Here is a 21,010-nt window from a genome sequence, read left to right on the forward strand (position 1 = left end):
TTAGTTCTGTATCACTGTTGCGGCGTTCAAGAAATCTTGTGGTTTTTTCCCCCCACAATCAAGTTTTCCTGTGAGCCAGCAAATGAATTCTTCCTTCAAAAACTCCCTGCTCAACCAGAAGATAGTATAACTTACAGTTATCAACAAAGTTTGGTGATAAAATAATCCTACTTCCAGTGAAAGAAAACTTCTGGGAAATATAAGGTAAATCTATTTAGTTATGTGCAGTCAGGTGGCATCCCAATACTATTCTGCAGTGCCACACAGCTCACTAGAAGCCACTTCTCTTCTGACGTCTACACAGACATGCCAGCATAAGGCTATATTTGAATTAAAATCCTATAGACAGAACAAACGCAAAACTGACAGTTCTGCCCACCAGGCACACCTTTGGTTTTAGAAGCAACCAAATCCATAAAATTAAACACACCTTTCAGAATAATACCTTTAATAAATTATTAAATAATAACATATTATTAAATAATAACACCTTTCACAATAATTCAAAAAACACACCAAAACAACTATACACCTGCCTCTTATTTACAGAATCACATATTCCTGAAATTTCATAAAAGTATGTTGTGGCAATTCCAAATTTTAGTTTTGCAGATTTTTCTTGAGTCACTCCTAACCTATGAATGAGGAAGCAAGTAGTCTTATTTAGAAAATTCAAGTGTGGCAGTGTAGCAAGATGGTATGTTCTTTCCCAATGCATATATCAGAGAATCTGCTACTGTTTAAACATGTATGAAACATTAAGTATAAAATGAAAGAGATCAGTCACTTGGAACACTATTTTTCCAGCCTACCTACAAGCAGCAAAACACACTGTGGTCAAACTAGACCTCTTTCTGAAGAGGTTTCTATTGTAAAATAGCCAATACAAACGAGGATGCTGATGACCCAGATTTACGTTATTCACTCGAGCAATCAAATCTAACTGAACTTGAAGATTGGTGTCATACTTCCCAGAAGAGAAACTTAACCAGCTCTATCCTGACTATTCTAAGAAAGCGGTGTTGGAATTGCTCTATGGGGAAAGATCTCGTAATTTACTGTAATGCCTTTATTGGGACAGAGAAGCAGGACAGATCACTTCCTAAAAGATGACGACGTTAAGGATTAATCCTGATAAGTAGAATCTATGGACAGTTTCCCCATGCCTTCTAATATCTAGTGATCTAGATCTCACTAGTATGCTATTCTTACATGTAATTAGTGCTTAGTATTACTTTGCATGTTTTTTAATCTAATTTATCTAGTAACTTTATTGTTCTGACAGATAGATTTGAAAAATGTATCAAGTCCTGCTTTAGGAGCTGTACTGCATTTTTTGCAGCACCTATATAAACAAAAAAACAAACCCAAATTATAATACACCAAAAACGCACTGACAAATAGCCTAAGGGAAAATTTCTATAACAGGTTAGTTGAGGAGCGAAAAGCTTCTCAAGCTAAAGCTCTATCAAGTTTCAGAGAACACCAGCACATTGAACATTTTCATCTGAAATGTAAAGAGACCTGTCCTCTATTCTGAACGCCATGAATGTTGGCTGCTCTAGATTTTCAGCTAGTACATAACGCAACAAATGGACTGATTACATACTAAAACCACCTTAAAATTTATTGCACATTTTTTATGTACACACAGAAACAGGTATCTATAGTTTCAAATTGATCTCACAGATTATGTTACTCAATAAAATGCATTGCATTTGCCTCCCCTCCCTAGGTACCTACTTGTTACGGTGTTATTTGAGGCAGTCAGTGCTGTTAGAGTATTTACATCCCAGAGGAATATCTGTCTGTCCAGCCCAGCAGATGCTACCAGTTCTTTATCTTTTGCATATGCTAAGGCTTTCACGTAATCCTACAATAAAATAAGTATAAGAACATGAATCAACAACATTATCCAAGATCGTCAGCGATAACATACAGTATTTACAGATAATGTTTTTCACCTTATGTGTCCTTAGTGTTGACATGCAAAATCCCTTATGTGCATTCCATACTTTAACAGTAGTATCTGAAGAAGCAGATATCACTAAATTGGAAAGAATAAAGAGTAAAGTTTAATGGGTTATGTATTACTTTAAAGCATATTTGTACTACTCTAATTTGCTTTTCAAAAAGATCAAAAGAATCATTTATATACACATTTAAATTTTCATTAAAACATCTGCTTACACTATTTATCAGATTTACAATACACATCACAAATTAATTGTACATGCTAAGAGAAGATGGAAAATAGTTAAAGCAGAAAATAATGTATTTTTATACACAATTTTTGAATACTGTAGTTTTCAAATATTTAAGTACTTACATGTTTTACCATTGCAGCAGAGCACAATATCATTTACCCAATCTGTGTGATGTTCCATAGACGCTATATAAGGGTCTTGCTGCAAATTAAGAAAAAAAGTTTATAGGATCTCATCACAAAAGGAAAAGATTGTGACTATCAGATCCTGTTGTGATATTTTCTTCAACCTTCAAATGGATGCCTAATGCAGAGTTGCTTGAAGTCACTATTCCAGAATCTTTTTGTGAAAGAACTATATAGCTATGTAAGCTATCACAGTATGAGCAATATCAAAATTATTTTCCTATCATAATAATTGGCAGCTGCTAAAAACCAGTATCAAATATACACCTGTAGGCAGCTTACTAGCATGGTAACTTGGAAAAAAGTAGGTTTTAACATAGGAATCCTCTCAGGCCTTACCTTGTGCTGATTGACACTCCATATCCTTATAATGGAGTCTCGGCCTGCTGTGAAGAGTCTATTTAATGCTGGATCCAGCTGAAGTGCATTTACCCCATTTCGGTTATACTTCTCCACTTCATCTCTAATCACATAGGAGACCTAAAATACATTTACACAAATCCAATTACGATATTAAGATACTGACTTGGCCATAAAATCCTAACATCTAATCTCATCTTTGTGAGGTTCTTGGGTAGAAAAATATGAAGAGTTTTACAAGCATTAAATAAGTCTGTCAGTTTGAGAGTTACCAACACAACCTCAGTCATTTCCCCCCAGCTGAAAATGGGGAAGAATCATTGACAAGGTATCAGCAGTGCTAGAACTGGAGCCCAAAGGATTATTTAATCAGTATAACTCAAGCTTAGACTCAGAGAATCCTTCGTTCAATTCCCTGCTCTACACAGATATTCTGGGTGATCTTAGACAACACACCGAGTTTGTGTCTCACTTCCTAAGAGGTTTCTTAGTTTCTATAGCTGGGATGACAGGATTTCCCACACTCACAAGGGAGACGATATGGTCACCAAGGATTACAAAGCATTGAAAGACTGCAGATACACATTCTAGCAATTTCAGGTGTCGCTATTATTTTGAAACCATTTTTTTAAAAACTACCTACTTTCTAATATAATAAGAAGCACAAATATTTACTGCTCTTTCAGAGAAATTATTCCTTTAGCTTCTTTCCTTCTGTATTTGACAGTACTATGTGTATAGGTTATTTCATTGTTTTGTTCAGAAACACTAAAAGGAGATTTAAGGAGACAAGCAAAGGCTACAGCACTGTTCAGTAAACGCAATTAAAACGCACTGCAGTGTCTTCAGAGCTACCCCATTCACTGTGCTGCATCTCTCCTGATCACAGGGTTTACGCATTACTATGAGGAAAGCCCTCACACTTCGAGAAAAGGAGGGGAAGCTCCCAGCTATGCCTCTTCACAGATTCTGTAAAATATAATCAGAAGACGGTAAAATTTTAGGCTTGGTATAATCCAATCTGGCCACAGCAGGACTCATTTGGATACATAAGTATGAGTGTTTTGAAAACGCTTTCAAGGAGTAGCCATGGGCTAGAGATCTGAAAGCAATTTTTCACTCTAATAACTGTGTTACAGCAGTATAAAGAAAATGTTTTCCAGATCAGATCTCAGTTACACAAAATAAAACCAACAAATTAAACAAAATGTTCAGTGGTCCTTATCATTGAAGAAATATTTTACAGCATCTCAGTTTCTATACCACAAGAACTGACAGGTCCATTTGGTGAATGTGGGCAACACCTCAACTGAATTATCCCATCCCAGTGCAGCACAGTCAGAGATCTGATGCTTCTAGAAAGCACGCATCCAGTCATATTCTCCATTTTAGAAACGGCTGCAACAGCTCTATAGACCAACACTGGAGGATCAAAATTAAGAGCCTCCTGAATCCTTCTGCCTTAATATTCTCCATTACCATTCCACAAGTCCTTTACTACATTTATTATGTTATGTCCCAATGCTCTTAAAGCATTTCTTGCTCATACTCTTTTTTAGCCACTCACAGCCCTTGTAGAGTCACAGCTCTTCCTGCCAGTTTCAGACTGCGTCCTAATTTCCAACACTCTCAGCTTCTCTCACCCATTCCAGACTCATCCATAATATTCTTGCTATCCATGCTCAAGTCTCTGCCTACACACAGCTTCAGAGACGTTACTGAGAGAAGACACCATCAATGACACATAACAGTGTTATGTTAAAACACTTCAAATACTTGAAGTATTTTTGAGTTTTGTGATGCAGAGAGCAAGATGTATGTGCAACTCCTCACCTGGACTTGATCATATCATGTCTACATTGCTAGAAGACCCGCACAGACTACTTGAGTAAAAGAATGTTACAAACAAAGTCAAGGTTTAACACAATACAAAACACAAGGCAAAGGGATGGCCACCAAATTCACATTGCTTTCAAACTCTTTGAATAAAGCCAATGAAAATATTCAGTTAAAAATACTAAGTGTGAGCAGATAAGAGACAAATTAAAGGAATTCAAAAGCTAAAGGTCAGTAGATTATGTTAGTTACTAGGGAGAACTATCTCTTCCTGAAATATAGTGTCAGACTCAGGATCAGCAGGGGCCCTTCAGCTCTTGCTTCTCCAAACTACTAGCAGGATATTTTTTGATAAATCCCCAATTTTTTGATTTGTTCCTCTTCCGTCAGTCACCTCCCATATTTGTTATATTTTCAGGTATAATGTAGAGCTTTTTATTCCACTCTTATATAAATAAGACTGTCAAACTATGTTAGTCACCCAAGCATTTTAAGGAGCTTTTTGCTCATAATAATGTTACATTTTTAATTTACAGGAATTCAAGAACAGCAATAGCTAACTACTTTAAAAACGCAAAAAAGCAAATGGTGGCTTACTCTACTAAATAAGATACTTTTCATATATGATTGATACTTTCACGGGACTGTGGAAATTTAGAGTCATATTTCTACATTAATCTTGACAGAATTAAAGTCCTTTTGTAATTTCTTAAAATGCAATGGATAAAACATTTTCTTGCTAAAATAAAGAATTAAATATTGTCCTTAACACAGAAACTAGCAGTGAAAAAAGTTCATAGAGCTAGATGTAGTAAAATAATTTTCACTTCTTTCTATAATGGAATTTGCATAACTATTAAATTGCCATCTAGAAGACCTTGAAACTGTGGCTGTCAGCTCAACTGGGTGGTTTTTCCATTGTTCAAAGACATGACCGGGGAAGACTGACAAAATTTTCTCACTATGACTAGTACTGAAATATTCAAATGAAGGTCAAATTTAATTTGCCCTTTATTCCTTTTAATAACATCCACACATGAATTTAGTCAAACATCTCTTGGCAAGTATTGTTTATATTTTAAGAGAAGTGAGACAAAGACAGGAATTACATTGTTTCAGGGTTAATGAGTCTGTGGTAGATCTAAGAGCGAATGCTAGATCTCAGTACCAGTTCAGCATTAAATACAACATCATTCTTTCTTCCTGTGAGAAACTTGACAAACTAAGTCAGCTCTAACAACTGAACTAAAAAAGGTTAAAATCTTATTTCTTACTGTTCCATTTTTTTTGGTGTAAATACATGACAGCTTTGATGGAACAAAAAAAAGATAGCAAAACAAGAAAAAATGCTTGACACTTACAAAATTACCCAGCAGTGACTGCCACTGTTCATAGAACTCAACCAGTTACTTTTGTCTCTCCTCAGACTTGCAATTCTACAAAGTTTTATCTTCCATCCACAGAAGGAATAATATACCTTTCCTGATAAAGTGTCTTAAAAATTTAAGATACAAGAGTAAGAAGCAAAAGAAATCCTTACTGTATAAAGAATAGGTAATGATCATTTTCTGCACATCATGGGAAAAAACTGTGACAGCCATTTTTCCATGATAAAGGTGATCGTAACCCAAATTAAGCATGCACTCCTTAAAATTCTTGTGTTTTATTTCTAATACTAAAAGCACAAGCGAAGAAAATTAAAATGAAAGAAAATTATTTTGTGGTCAGCAAGTTTATTGGATCGCACACCAACATTTCAAATGAATACTGCTATCTGAGCAGTTAGGTAAAGACAAGACAAACCACTTTTCATGAAAAGAATATGAATTGAAAAAGATGACTATGGCACAAAAACGGACTCTGCAACTCTTATTGGAGGCCTAATGACATCCTAGTAACTGTCAGTTATTTACACTGGAAATACTTAATAAATTTCTTTTCTCACCCAAACCAAAAAATGTTAAATGGGCCTCTTTTGCAAACCAGTCATTGAGACTGAAATAAACATCTTCTATATTAAAAGTCTAGAATAAGACACACAGAATATGTGGAAATGTCACAAGACATTTGCTGTACACGACATGGAACCTTTTAGAAAGAGACGTATAACACTAGAAGCACCCAGGCTTGTATTCAAATATATTAATTATATATTAACACAGAGGGACAAATTAAGGGTTCCACAAAATCTGTTGAAAGGGTGTTGAAATGCCTCTCAACATAGGTAACTTAAAATGGATCAGTAAAAGCAACAGCAACTTGATTTAAAAGACCTGGCACCTGTGTAAGGGTGGTGGACAGCAGGCAAGTTCACTATACCAAAAAGTTCACTAAAATGAACAGAGGAAGATTGCTGATAATGCACATGTGATTCTCCATTGCATTCTTATTTTGGGGAAAAAAGGTTAGAAAGTGGGGTTTTTTGGTTTCGTTTTTTTTTTTTTTTTAATTTGAGTGTCACTGAGTATAGAAATATAAGAACTATTAGTAAATTTGGTCACTATATAAACAAATAAAGTGTATATTCAAGTATGTGTGTACACACACATATCTAAACAATGTAAAAGCAACAGGCTTTTGGCTGAGAAGAAACTGCTGTGATAAAATTCAACTCTGACCCACAGCATACACACCTTTATCGCTCCAGATAAGGTACTGTATTCTGCCTGGAGAGGACCGTGAAGGTCACCAGGAGTTGCGACTCGAAGCACCAACTGGCATTCACTTCGAACTGGGCAGACTGAGAGCACATTTCTGCTTTGTTCACTGCGTTGATTCACAAAGTCAGTTGCAAACCACAAAGATAATAATGACTATGATAGAGATCATAGTTATTTTATTGCCATGATGGTCTGGGAGGGGCAAGAATTGTGGGATATGAAATATTTTAATAATGACCAAGGCCTTTTACATTTATACTGCTGTAGCTTTTATAAACTCCCATAACAAATAAGAATCTTTTCACTGCAGCAGTGCACAAACATTACAAGGTGATGGACCCTCATTATGAAGAATTTATGGGATTCAGCATCCTAAATGCATCAGGACTAATCATTTTAATGACTAAGAGCTCCAGAGATAAAGCTACTGTCAACAGATACGTTTCAGCACACAAAGCCAAGTGAATTTCTTACAGGATCTACGATGTGTCTCCTTCATGGATGAGTGTATCAGCTGGTCTGAAATCTTGTTACATTACATGTCTTATAACAGACTATGTCTTAATAGGTGGGTAGAATCTGCTTTTAAAAATACCACCACACCATCATGGTGGAGGAAACAGTGAACAGCCGAGCTCTGACGGCACTCATTCCTTGTTTGTAGGTAAAGAAAAATTTCAAAGACACAAATGTTAGCATGAGCAATTAAAAAACTGGTATTTCTCAAAACCACTGGAAGGATTCCATGAGATCTGACATGAACTGCATAAAAAAATGAAAGAAGCAGCAGTCAACCACCAAGGAAAAAGAAAAAAAAAAATCTACTGCCTTAGCATCTTGGTAGGTCAGATGTATCCCTTAAAATAAGTTTTAAAGTTAAGAACATACTGATATTTGAATTTTTATCAGGTGCTCCAGGCCCTAGAAAAAAAATTAAATGGAAGGCATTAAGAAGTTAATTTTATCCTTTTACAAAGGAATCAACTTACTGGCTATTCGTTTGCTTAAGTATTATATATAAAATAAAACTATATCTTATAAATATAATTTCTATATTTATTATATATAAAATATAAAAAAATATAAAAAATCTAGTAAGATACAGCATCTAGTAAAATCTAGTGCGCTTTTAATAAATGGTACTATTAAAAAAATCAGTAATCAAAATATTTTCTCAATGTAAAGGCTTTTTGTTTCACTACTGTCTACTTGCTGTCATAATGCAGCATTAGTGCTTAAATATGACAAAGTCAGTGCAAAAAGATCTTCTTATTCTGTGCAAGACTTAAAGACAAAAAGGACTTAAAATTAATTCAATAATTTTATAATAAAGATGCTGATCCAGATCAGGTATGGCAAAATTCCTACATTCTTTCCATAGGTTTTGAGTGTGAGGGTGAATTTATTCTGGCCAGGCAGCAAGTTTGGGACAGCAGTTACAATGCAGCCCCTCAAGGGCAGCTACATTAAGCCACCTGCTGAAAAGTGACTTCATCTTGACTTAATTCCCAGTGACATATCTGAAAGTTACAGCATATGGCTGACTGTTTTGCATCACACAGCAGTGTCTGACACACCTCTGCGTCCCCATTCCCTTCCCAAATCAGACAACCTTACTACTTCAGCCTTCAGACATGCATAGCTAAGCTTCAGAAACATCAACAGCCTGCCACTGGACATTTCAAATGCCTGACTTACATTTCAGTAATTAAACTTCTTACCATTTTTTATGCATGGAATTTATTTTGAGACCTAAAACATCTATTCTGATTAAACCCTTATAAACATACAATTCTATGCAGAAGCACTCTAAACTGACTATTTTGGATGGTTCTGCTTACCAGTAAAACAGGTGCATCCAAGATAACAATAGTTCCAATTTCCATAAACTTCAACCAGCTCTCCTGCCATGTAAGGAATCAAGTTCCTCCATGCCTGAGGCACTTTTTTTTAAAAAACTTCTTCTTCCCCTAGCCTCATATGTTTGGGAGAAATTTCTCCTTCTCTCTCACTCTAAAAAGCTTGATGTAGCAGCATCCTAAAGGCTCAGCCATTGGGAAGCAAAATAAATCATTAGTGGTTTTAACTTTCCATCAGTGGCAGGATACAACAGCCCCTTAGAATTCCATTACAAGAACAAAATCCTATCTCTAACCAAGTAGGCAAAATAATAAGAGTGCAAGAAAATACCTAAGCTTCTACTCAAGTTTTTATATATGCTTATAATGTAACCAAAGTTATTCTCTGCAGATCTAGACTTACAGTGTACTGGCTGAGACACAGATCAGCGTAACAGTACATGAAGTGAAAAAAAAAAAATCATGTAACAATTAAAGCGGAAAAGAAGATACCATAAACCATCACAAAACCACCTGTAAATACAAGCTTTTGAGTTAAGTAATGCTTGGAAAAGGAATGTAGTAGAAAAAAAGGAAACAATGTACTCTTTGATGCATGTTGCTTTGCTGTCAGGGAAATAATACTTCATAAATAGGACTACATCAAAGAAATACCTAGTTATCATAAAATCCCCCTCATTAGGAGAGCAACCTGCAAGAACTTGTTTATGGCACAGGGAATGAAGTCAATAAAGGGATGTTATATTTTGGATTTTTTGTATTTTAAAGAATGTCAGAGGGGTTTTTTTGGAAGGGCAAGGGAATTCTTTATACAGTATTGATTGAGTGCTTAGCTTAACCATGAAAAACACTAAAGGCTATAAAGAAGCGCACATTTCCTCTGTGTGATAAAATGCAAAAGAAATATTCAAAACCTTAACCAATTTCTGTTTGGAAGGATCCTAATGCTATTTCAAGGCTTAATCAATATTTCATAGAATCATAGAATGGTTTGGGTCAGAAGGGACCTTGAAAGGTCATCTAGTGCAATCCCCCTGCAATAAGCAGGGGCATCTTCAACTAGATCAGGTTGCTCAGAGCCCCGTCCAACCTGACCTTGAATGTTTCCAGGGATGGGGCATCTACCACCTCTCTGGGCAACCTGTGCCAGTGTTTCACCACCCTCAGCGCAAAAAATTTCTTCCTTATAGCTAGTCTAAATCTACCCTCTTTTAGTTTAAAACCATTATCCCTTGTCCTATTGCAACAGGCCCTTGCAAAAAGTCCCTCTCCAGCTTTCTTGTAGGGCCCTTCAGGTACTGGAAGGCTGCTATAAGGTCTCCCCTGAGCCTTCTCTTCTCCAGGCTGAACCACCCCTACTCTCTCAGCCTTTCTTCATAGGAGAGGTGTTCCATCCCTCTGACCATTTCTTTAGATCACAGTGGATAGATACAGCTGAAACTTGCACTTGCCACTACAGGTAGGCAGCTTTACACATTGATAAAGCATTAAATCTTTTCCACAGTGAAAGCTGCAAAAATGTTTAAAGTGCTGCTAGCATCACAAACAAGAACAAGAAAGTTGAGGACCATAACAAAACCATTTTCATGACTTTTGCTGTTAAAGACTCTTGACTTTTTACCCACGTTTCAGTAATTCTAGTCTCCACCAAGGCTACAACAGTGTAGTCATAGCTACATATGAGCCCACACCACGAGGTCTGATCGTCTCTCAGGTGAGCTGAGAAAGTTTACACCCACCAGACTGACTAGGGCACGGTCTTCCTTTAAGAAACGCTGACCGGAGCTGGAAAGGGCGGACGGGCGGGCTGGTTCAGCTCTGCCTCCTCCGGGCTGGGGAACCTGACCCCGTTCGGCAGCGAGCAGCACCTCTTCCCCCTCGGCCGGCCAGGCCGCGGTGCCGAGGGCAGCCACTCGCTCCCTCCACGGACGTTAATGGAGGTGGGGGAGCGCCATTCGGGGGTGTGCGGGGTGTCTCTCCTTCTCCTCAGTGTTGTTGGGAAAGGGAAGAACGCGACTGCGTTGCCATAGAAACGCCCAATCCCTGCCCCCCCCCCAGGTGATAGCAGTCGCTGCCACAGCCCCTCAGGACCAGGCGGCAGCATCCCCGAGGGGGGCCCTCCCTGGCCCGGCGTCCTCCCGCCGCTCCCCGCCACCTGCCTGCCACCCCCGCCCGCTGACACCACCCCCACCCCCGCCCCCGCCCCTCTCCCGGGCCGCGCTCCGCCTCGTCGCTGCGAGCTGTTCTCCTCCTGCCGGGCCGGGCCGGGCCAGGCCGTGCAAGATCCCCGCCGCGCCGCGCCCCCCTGCAGCCCGCACCGGGCCCTGCCTCGCCCTCACCTGCACTTTCCGCCGCCCCGCCGTGTTCTGCCGATGATGCGCCGCCATCTTGCATGTTGACACTCTGATGTCATTTCCGAGGAGGGCGAGCCGGCCCGGAAGTCCCTCCCCTTCTCCGCTCCGAGCCCGCGCGGCGAGGTGGGGTGGGGGCTGTCACGGCCCGAGGCGTTGCTAGGGGAACGGCCGGAGGGGGTGGGGCCGGGGAGGAGGCGGGGCTAGCGTTGCCGCCCTGCCGAGGCCTCCGCCATGTTCTCCTCAGAGTACTTTCCCCAAGGGCGTTCCCTGGAAAGGGTTGGGGCTGTCTCCTGGCCTGTACTGCCACTCAGGGGGTGTCTTTGTCCTTCCTTGCGGTGCCGCAAGGAGTGTGTTTTCCCCCGGGAGGCCAGGCCAGGCCTGCGGGGTGAGGTCTCTGGTCCCCTCTGTGAAGGGCTGCGCTCAGGGCTGAGGCGTTCAGCCCGGGCTGGTGCTGGGTGCCAGCCCTGAGACGCTCCAGGTCAAAGCCTGAGGCAGGGTGTAGCAGGCAGTGCTTCTGAGATGCTGGAGGCTTTACACCCACCCTTTTACTGCCCATGTCCACCCTCTTCTTTTTAAGGGTCTGTGGTGGAGGACAGATGCTTAAAAGTGAGATCCTGCCTTGGCCCTTGTTTGAGGCTGCCCCACTGAGCAAATAGCAAAGACTCAACTACCTTCCTCAGAGAGCCAGGGGAGATAGTAGCATTTTGTCTAATGAAAAAGGATTCCTGAAAATGATTGTATGATGGTATGAAATTTGATACTGTTTCCCATAGATGCTGCTCCACCCCCAACTCCCAAATATATCTTTGACACTTTAACTATTAACGCAAAAAGTGTTAAGCTGCAGCAGTGACTGTGTTCCGGGTGAGGAACTGTATGAACTTGTGTACAGGACTGTCTTCCTGGTACACCTTTTTGTTATAATCGTTACTTCATTCTGGCAGAACAGTAAAGACGCTAATAGTTAATTAGTGAAAAAAAATTACTGAGAGAAAAAAATGTGTAAAGGGGTAAGGAAAAAAGATACATTCAGGTATTCACATTCTTGTTTAATGCTGGTTGCAACCATAAGGACAAGAGGAAATGGCCGCAAGTTGCACCAGGGGAGGTTTAGATTGGATATTGGGAAAAACTTCGCTGAAAGGGTTGTCAGACACTGGAAGGGGCTGCCCAGGGAGGAGGTTGAGTCACCATCCCTGGAGGTATTTAAAAGACATGTGGATGAGGCACTTAGGGACATGGTTTAGTGGTGCACTCAGCAGGATTAAATTTACGGTTGGACTTGGTGATCTTATAGGACTTTTCCAACCTAAACAATTCTATGATCCTATAAGTAGAAGATGTAATGGCTGTTTACTACTGCTAATTTAAACTTTTCTTATTTTTATACAGATCACGTGTTCTAGCATTGCCAAGTGCAGTGTGTCCTCATCACAACTGCAAGTGGAGGGTATGATTCTTAAATGAGCTCTGCCTTGACCAAAGTCCTTTCTTAAATGCAGTATTTCTACTATTTTATCTTGTTACAGCAGTGGGAAGCATATGATGTAAGGCATCTCCTAAGACAAATGCGAAATGTGTTTATTGTTTAATAAATTTCTTTTTTTTTCAAAGATAAAATTAAGGCTTTTTTTTTCAGAGTTTACTTGTGTACTGGCTTCAGGCTAATGGTAATTGTCAAAGTGTTCCAGATGCTGTCATGCATAAAGTATGCAATTTTATTGGATTCTGGACTGTAGAAGAATGGGGCAGCGTGAAGTTTTCTCTGTAAGTAAATACTAAGCAAAGTGCCTTACTTTCAGTATGCATTAGTCCATTAAGAAGTTGACGACTTCTTTTCGTAAAACAATAATTTTCATGCATACTTTAAAGTAATTTCTTGTTTACTTTTAAAGATACTGAAATTCTGCTATTATTTGTGTGTTATTTTTTGATAAAATGAAATAATAATTTCATTCATAACCCTAGTCATCATTTCATTATCCATAATCACCAATAGATTATTCATTTAGTAAAGTTAATGTTGTGTCTTTAAGGGCAGTCATCATCTTTTGTACATTTCATTTAAAATGGAATTTTTTTATGGACAGAGAACCTTTGTTTTTTACATTATTATGCAATTTAAAAATTGCTTTTCTTCTTCTTTTGTGCATCAAAGAACTCTTTGTAGGTAGTCACTGCTATTAATATATATAATACAGTGTTTCTTCAACCTCTCAGATCAACAATTCATTACTTGAAGGAGAAAAAAAGTACAGCGATCCCTTTGTATCACAGAATCATTGCGGTTGGAAGGGATCTCTGGAGATCATCTAGTGCAACAAAGATCATATTTACTGAGGGCTGCTAAAAATAGGAGTATTATAATAGTGATAATTTTCTGTTTTCTGTGTGTATGTTTATCAAGCCTGAACTAAAGACAATATTACGCAAAAAAATATTGTAGGTAAGATTTTCTTTGTTATGCAGTGAATCTTTCAGCCTTTCATCATGTCTGTATCGTTTTAGGAAAGTGGTAAGATGATCTAGTTTATAATGTTAGTTGTTTGCTTTTGGTTTTGGAAGAGAAGGAACATGATGTATATATGAGTCCAGGGATTATTTTTCAATTTCCATGAAAATCTGATCATCTTTGGCTAAATTGTGAATTTCTGAGAACACCAGAGTGAGCAAACAGCTGTTGAGCCAAAAAGGAAGTGGTGGAGAACCGAACAGGTCTCGGGAGTGAAGCCAGGATGTTGAGATAAGGGGAGAAGTAAGGATGGAAATGCCCGAAAGGTTAGTCTTTGTTGGGTGAATAATCATTGTAATAAGTATGAGTAATAAAGATGATATTTCCTTAATAATAGTAGCTTCAAGAATGCTATAGAATTTCCCAGCTTCTGTCTGCTGCCCCATTCCCTCTTTGTGAGATTTGACAGTCACAACATTCAAAGAAAATGTTAAAAAGGATTTAGAAATATGCTGTAAGAATGATTTGGCGCCTGAGAAGTATGAATTACGATGTAAAGTTCAGATGGATTTTGTCTACGGAAGAGAAGATGAAAGGAAACATGATAGCAGTTTTCAAATAATTAAGAAGAAATGTGGAATAAATTCATCTTCAGGTCCGTGATGAGTGAAACAAGAAGTAACAGGCTGAGATTGCAGTTCAGGAAATTCAGATGAAGCACAAGAAAAACCTCTTTTGGCAGTGAGAATAGTGAAGCACTAGAATATGTTGCATATGAAGGTTTTGGAATCACCATCTGTTGTAATAAGACTAAACAAATATCTCCAGGAATTACTTCAGTAGAGTTGATGCTGTTTTGGATTAAAGTGTGAACTAGTTGGCTTTAGGACATCACTTCCAACCCCATTTTTTAAAATATAATTATACAACTACAAGTAGAAAATATTTTTCATAAACAAAGGCCTCTTTAAGCCTCCAGGAAAAGCTGTAATAGGTTCTGTAGTTGGGGTAAGAGTACATAAATTCAGGATATGAAGAAGACATGCATTTTAAGACCAGCTAATCACTGGGAAAAAATCCCCAAAGATCATGGTAGATTCTACATAGCTTGAAACCAGAAGTATTGTAGCCTGTATATAATTTATGGGCATGACTCAGATGTAACTGTTTGAAATTACTGTATTTAGTCTGTATTTTATGGGATTTGAGACTTGGTGATCTTAAATCCTATTTAATTTTATTGCGTGACTAAATTTTCCTGGGATACCATATTCTACATGTCTGCATAAGCAAGACATTCAAGTAATACAACCCACTGTTTTAGACTCCTTCTGCTGTAAAAGCCACAAAAATACATTCACAGAACAAGGGACAATGAGCACAGTCTTTGCTGTGGTTCTCTGGAGGTGGTGTGTCTCTAACTGCCTCGTGCGGCTGGATTAAGCCCCGAAAAGTTGCAGAATATAATCTGGAATAAAGTTGTGATTTTGGATGTCAGTCAGGCAGATCTCCAGACTTTCTGTATTATTTTTCTTGCATTGTTTACAATGAGGGAATATTTGTAGAAATCTAATGAAAAATACTGCAAATGAGTTTACAATCACTCTATTTTGACTGCTGAATGAGGCGTTAGTTTCTCCACTGGCCCAGAGAAGTGAGGGAGGGTTCCTTGAGTCACTAAGGCAGTTGGAATGTCTGAGCGTCTGTCACAACTGGGCCACGTATGAGCAAGGGGCTCTGCGGATATGGTAGCAAAACAGTGACTGCATATACATTTTTAATGACTGCCATTTAATGTAATTAGGAGACATGGAACCAGGGTGATGGCAACTGGAAGCAAAGAAAGAAACTAAATTTTCAAGCCATTTTGATAAATCGGATACCCCAGCTAGCTATAGAGGAGGAACAGACAGCTGAAATCCAGGAGGCTTTGGAGAAAATAGATGAATTATTATTTCAGTGTTAACTTTGTTTCAAATTTGCTTTCTCACATAAATCTAACTACTGAATACCATATTCTAGTTCACTAGCATATATGGTTGGTTTGTTTGTTTTTAATTTGTAAAGCTGTTTGGTATTACATAATTTTTACGAGTTGCATTCTTAACATGTCGAAGTTTAGACTTTAATCTTACAGGGAGCTACAGTAAGAAATAGGTTTGAAACCGAATGGCTCAGTCTTTGCGAGTGCTCTTGCATTTGTCATTTCATGGTTGTGTTTGGAGCCATACAATAAAAAGTGAGACTTCAGGAATAAACCATGTTAGCAAGATTGCATCAGAAATGCTGGAAATCTTTCAGATATTGTAGTAGCAATATTTTGCATGCTCTTAGCATCTTACTTTCGAGAAATGTAAAATGCTTCAAAAATATTAATACTGTTTTTCAGAACACTAAGAAGAAACAGATGGAATAACTTGAACTTCAGGCACTGAGCTAATTTTCAGACTTACTCAGTGTACATTAGGTCATTAGGCAGAAAGCTACTTTGTGTAACAATGCGTTAAATGTGTACTTACCATAAAAGCTATTTCCTGTTATTCTTTAAAGCCAATTAGCTATTTACCAAATACCAAATTTCGTGTCTGTGTGATTTCTTATTTCATTGTGCAGCATGAAAAAAAGGAAATGGCAATCATATAAATTATTATCTTGATAAATACATCCTATACTTTACACTATTAGATTCTTTTCTAAGAGGGATTGGGGCACACCTTTAGTTTATCTCAAAGATACGTATTAGCCAGAGCCCCTAAATTTTTCTCAGTGACAGACTCATGCCTTTAGATATTTTGTATAATATGTAATATAATAGTTACTCTGTGTGTGTTGATTTTGATTTTATTGTGTGCATAATATTTAGTTACTCTGCATTCCAAGTATAACAAAGAAGATGTATTTCACCACTACTTATCTTTTTGCCTGCTGTCCCATATTGCTCTTGTTCCGGGGATATCATATTTTATAAGAGACATTCCTGGAATCTCATCTAGTTCTTGAAATTAAGGAGAAGCCTGAAGCTTTTGGCCAGCAGGTGAATTAATTCAGCCCATGATGGATGCATTTGAGTTTGCATTGTAATAAATGTGTGTGCATTGTTTAGAGATAGTTTGTAATGTGATACGTCAGAGGTTATAGTATTTCCCAAATTGTGGGCATGCCTCTCCCTGTCTGCCAGTTTAGGTTAAAGACAGGAAAGAGGATCACAAATTCTCTGAAGTTGCAGCTTTAGTAAACAGAAATCTCTGCAAGTGATTTTCATTGCAAGTGTATCTGATGCAAATGCTGGAATTAACCAAGGAGTAGGAGATTTTATTGCTGAGCAATGAACTGCCTCCTTTGCAAAAACTTGTAAGAAATATCATTTATGAGCTGTAAGCATCAGGGTTAATAACTGTTGCACTGCTCCAAATACGTATTATAAAGAAATATGGTCCTATGAAAATCTGCTATCAATTCTCAAACTGTGTACGTATGTATATAGAGCTAGGTGGGGATTAGAAAACTAAGGTCTAATCTAATCAAACGCTAATGATTTTGAATATTTGAGAAGGCCACAAGTGCTCACAAGTTGTTTCGGTACTTAATTGTCCATCCTGTTAAATATGCGTGCCCTTTTTCTGGTCCCCATTTGACTAGTTTCAGCTTTCAGCTTTTGTTTGTTGGATTGAAGAGCCATCCACTATTAAAGCTCTCATTCATCTGTAAGTCCTTACAATGTGATTAAGTCAGGTCTCTGACTTCTTATTTGAATGATTGAGTACTATGGAAACTGTCGCTGAATTTGCTGACTGTTTTGTCCTGTACCACATTTTTCAAAGATACTTGCCTGAAAGACTTAACCAAGATGATGTTGATTAGCTCGTCTTCCTTTTAAACGCAAAACCTTGTTTCCCCAAAAGGCTCTAAAGATCTCTACACAGAATGGGAAATGTACTTATTTTTTTGTTCTATTTGGCATCAGTGCCTTGACAAACACAGTCATCAGGGAGACCGTATTTGTGCAATTATATCTGTGTTGCATGTTGCTGTCGTGTGGCTGTCCTGCAAAAGGTCGGCTGAAGAGCCATTGCACCAGAAGAACAACTTTCCCAGGCACTGATCAGTGATCATTCTGTTCCGAGCAGAGACAAGGAAACCATGTAGTTCATACTCTGAAAATTTTTATATAGTGCTGTTGCTTCAGGGCAGGGTGCAGATTTGAGGGCTTAAGAGAAAATCAGATTCTTAATGTGGAAAAACTAGGATTTCCTACTGAAAAATTCTGTCTGTCATGGTATCACTTATGCAGGTTTAGCAAATTTCAGAAAGTTGCGTTAATGAGGAGGAACTGTTTATTTTTAACCCTAAAGTTACTTGGAAAACTTTTTTCATTGCATGTGCTAGGGAGGCAAAAATAATGGCTGATTTCTGTTAATATCATCTTTTTACTATGATTATGATTTGTGTTTATTTTTATTAAGCCCAAAAGAGACATCCTCTATTCCTGTGGTGTTGATGTCTTTAAAGAAATTAAAAATATACCAAAGCTGTGCTCCATCTGACATGATTTTTATTCCCTGCTCTCCAGAGATTGAGATTTTTGCCTTCAGGAGAGTATTTTGATGTCTGTGTTCATACTTATTTGCTCTTATGTGCACAGTTGAATTTTCTGTGTTTTGTGGAGTTTTCTGTGTGAAACAGTGGTTTGCGTTTTCTAATGGAGGATCATAGGGATCACCGTATTTGTCTCAGACTCACTTGTGGCTGGTGTCAGCTAATGTGCAGTGAACCATAGGTTCAATATTGCAACCAAGGTGCAATAAGCTCCATAATTAGCATTCGTGATTTGTTTCCGTGAGAATCTTAACCTAAATTAAAACAGTCAAAGAACACTTTATATCAAATTCAATAGAATCTTCATCAGTGGATGACACGATCTCGTTATGTGTTTTATGACTTTGTTTCGCAGGATCCGTTTCTTGAAAATGCGAAATGTCTTTCTCGGGCTCAAGTAATTTTCCTTCCAACTATTATGGTTGACGTTACTAGTTGTTTTTAGTGTGTATGTTGATTTTTCAGTTGAATTTTTGATAAATGCATTTGTTTTCTTTCTGTAAAACACTTTTTTACTCAAACTTGCTGTGCATGAGTGTTGCGTGAATAATACGTGGAGAGGCTATTGAATAGGCCAGTATACAAATTTCAGAATTAGATTTACGGATACATCATTTGATGATAGTGATTTATTTGTTTGAAATTTAAGTTCCCTCTTGTATCTGTCTGGTATCTTGTGTCCATCTTGTAATTTTAGCCAATTGTAGACATAGTATCTTAAAGATACAGATGTACCTTAAAGGGTGATGTCGTGAGAAGGATTAGGTTTTCAATGATCTGAATTTCAGACTTCTCACGTATAGTAGGGAGTCCCGGGTCAGTGAGCTATTGAGGGAAGGTCCCAATCAGATAGGAGGAGGAGGGAAATCATGCTGAATTTGTTCGGAACTTAAGTAGCGGTCTTATTGCTATAAATGGGAAAAATAGGAAGGAAACCTTGTATGAACCCTTCTTCCTCTAAGACAGAGGCACACATTGCCTGTCTATTATCCCAGTGAATATAGGAGACACAAATTTCTAGGATTATACCGCAGAGTATTTCTCAGTAGATAGAAGCTAGCAGATGAGGCAGATGCATAGAATTTGAAGATGCATGTGCAGTGTGCATGAACTGTCAAATGCCTTGATATCTCTAATGACTGTATTTATCTGATCAGTATTTTAAAGCAGCATCTAGTGTTTAGAGTTTCGGCACAGTCACAAGATACATTTAATTGTGCAAAAATCTTTTTTTTCAGCTCTTGACATCTGCACACTCTTAGTCATTAGACTAATGGTGATGTGCTAATGCTACCAAGAAAAAATATTTTTCTTGTGCTCTGGCAATAAAAAGGAAAAAGAAGAGTGTTATACTTTGCAGTTAATGGAAGAGACAGAACCATGTCAAGAACATGGGGACTAAATTAACAGAATTAGTCATTTCTATAATGAACATTATCTTCTTGTTGTTAAACTTCAGCTTTTGTGTTCTCTTTTTTCATTATACTGAGGACTAATGAATGAAACTGGGAAGAAAACAGTGTTCTTACTATGAAGCTAGTTTTCTGTCCCTTCCCCCCCTTTAAGAAACTGCCTTCCTAATAGGAGAAAGTAAATTTCACAAAGTGACAAGAAAAGTTAACTTGTCTAAATGTTTTGCTCTTAGCTGCAAGTCCTAAGGCTTTCTTTTAACAGCTACAGATAAAGATCTTGTTTTCCATGCCTTCCTCTTTTCCGATTGTAGATATTACAGTGTGCAAAAAGGGCAGGAGGAGTGCCCTTTTCGCTCCTTTGAGTTCTCTCTTTACTCCTTGTGCCCCATTTTTCACAGGGACAGATTGATGAAGAAGATAGAGCAGAAAAAATAAGTCCAGGTAAGAGTCTTCTTTTGTATTTAGTGATACTAGCTGGTGCAGCATTATAAATGTTGCTGCTTTTGACCGTAGCAGATATAGTGCCATTATAGAATGATGCTTTACTGATCTTTAAAATTCTGCTCTCTTAATTAAACTTGTCTCAAGAACATACTATTGCTTTCTGGAAAAATAACTTATGCTGGAACTTAAAATGGCTTATTGTTGTTTGCATCACAGAACACTTAGCGTCTTTATTTCATTAAAACCATCTTTAGTTGTTTCCTTTGCTGATGATACCTATGAAGCAAAGTGTTCGATCACAATTGTTTTTCTGTTTGCATGCATTAGGGCTGCCTGGCTTTTAAGGATGGTGTAGTTCCTTCAGTAGAATTCTTCCAGCAAAACCCATAGTAACTCTCTTATCGTCAGGAAAGCCAATAGGAAAGATTTAGAATCTACCCAATAAAGAGTAAAATAATTTTTGGACAGTAATAGGTTCTGTTGATGTAACGGTAAGAAAAATAACTGTACTTAGCAATAGGGCTTAGCATTAAGCTATACCTGTTACTATCCAATACCTGTTGCTAGGAGGCTTTATACATAACTTTTATTTAAATAAATATAAGCAATTTCAGATATGAAGATAAATGTTGTGGTTTTTATTTT

General features: G+C 38.0%; 1 protein-coding gene across 4 annotated transcripts in view; it reads right to left on the bottom strand.

Moving 5' to 3' along the window:
* WDR48 (WD repeat domain 48) overlaps positions 1-11,494 on the bottom strand; it is a 28,724-nt gene extending 17,230 nt beyond the window's left edge. Inside the window, exons 1-5 of one of the 4 annotated variants that reach the window (XM_059818335.1) lie at positions 11,447-11,494; positions 2,732-2,872; positions 2,332-2,408; positions 1,965-2,022; positions 1,744-1,873 (exon numbers count right to left, since the gene is read on the bottom strand). In XM_059818335.1, the coding sequence (XP_059674318.1) occupies positions 1,744-1,873; positions 1,965-2,022; positions 2,332-2,408; positions 2,732-2,872; positions 11,447-11,494 (454 nt within the window). Of the gene's footprint in view, positions 1-1,743; positions 1,874-1,964; positions 2,048-2,329; positions 2,409-2,731; positions 2,873-11,446 lie in introns of those variants that run through there. The other 3 variants (XM_059818334.1, XM_059818336.1, XM_059818338.1) reach the window with 3 other exon arrangements.
* Between the last annotated feature and the right edge of the window lie 9,516 nt (positions 11,495-21,010).

This window comes from Gavia stellata, chromosome 6 (assembly GCF_030936135.1).
Source record: "Gavia stellata isolate bGavSte3 chromosome 6, bGavSte3.hap2, whole genome shotgun sequence".
Lineage (NCBI taxonomy): Eukaryota > Metazoa > Chordata > Aves > Gaviiformes > Gaviidae > Gavia > Gavia stellata.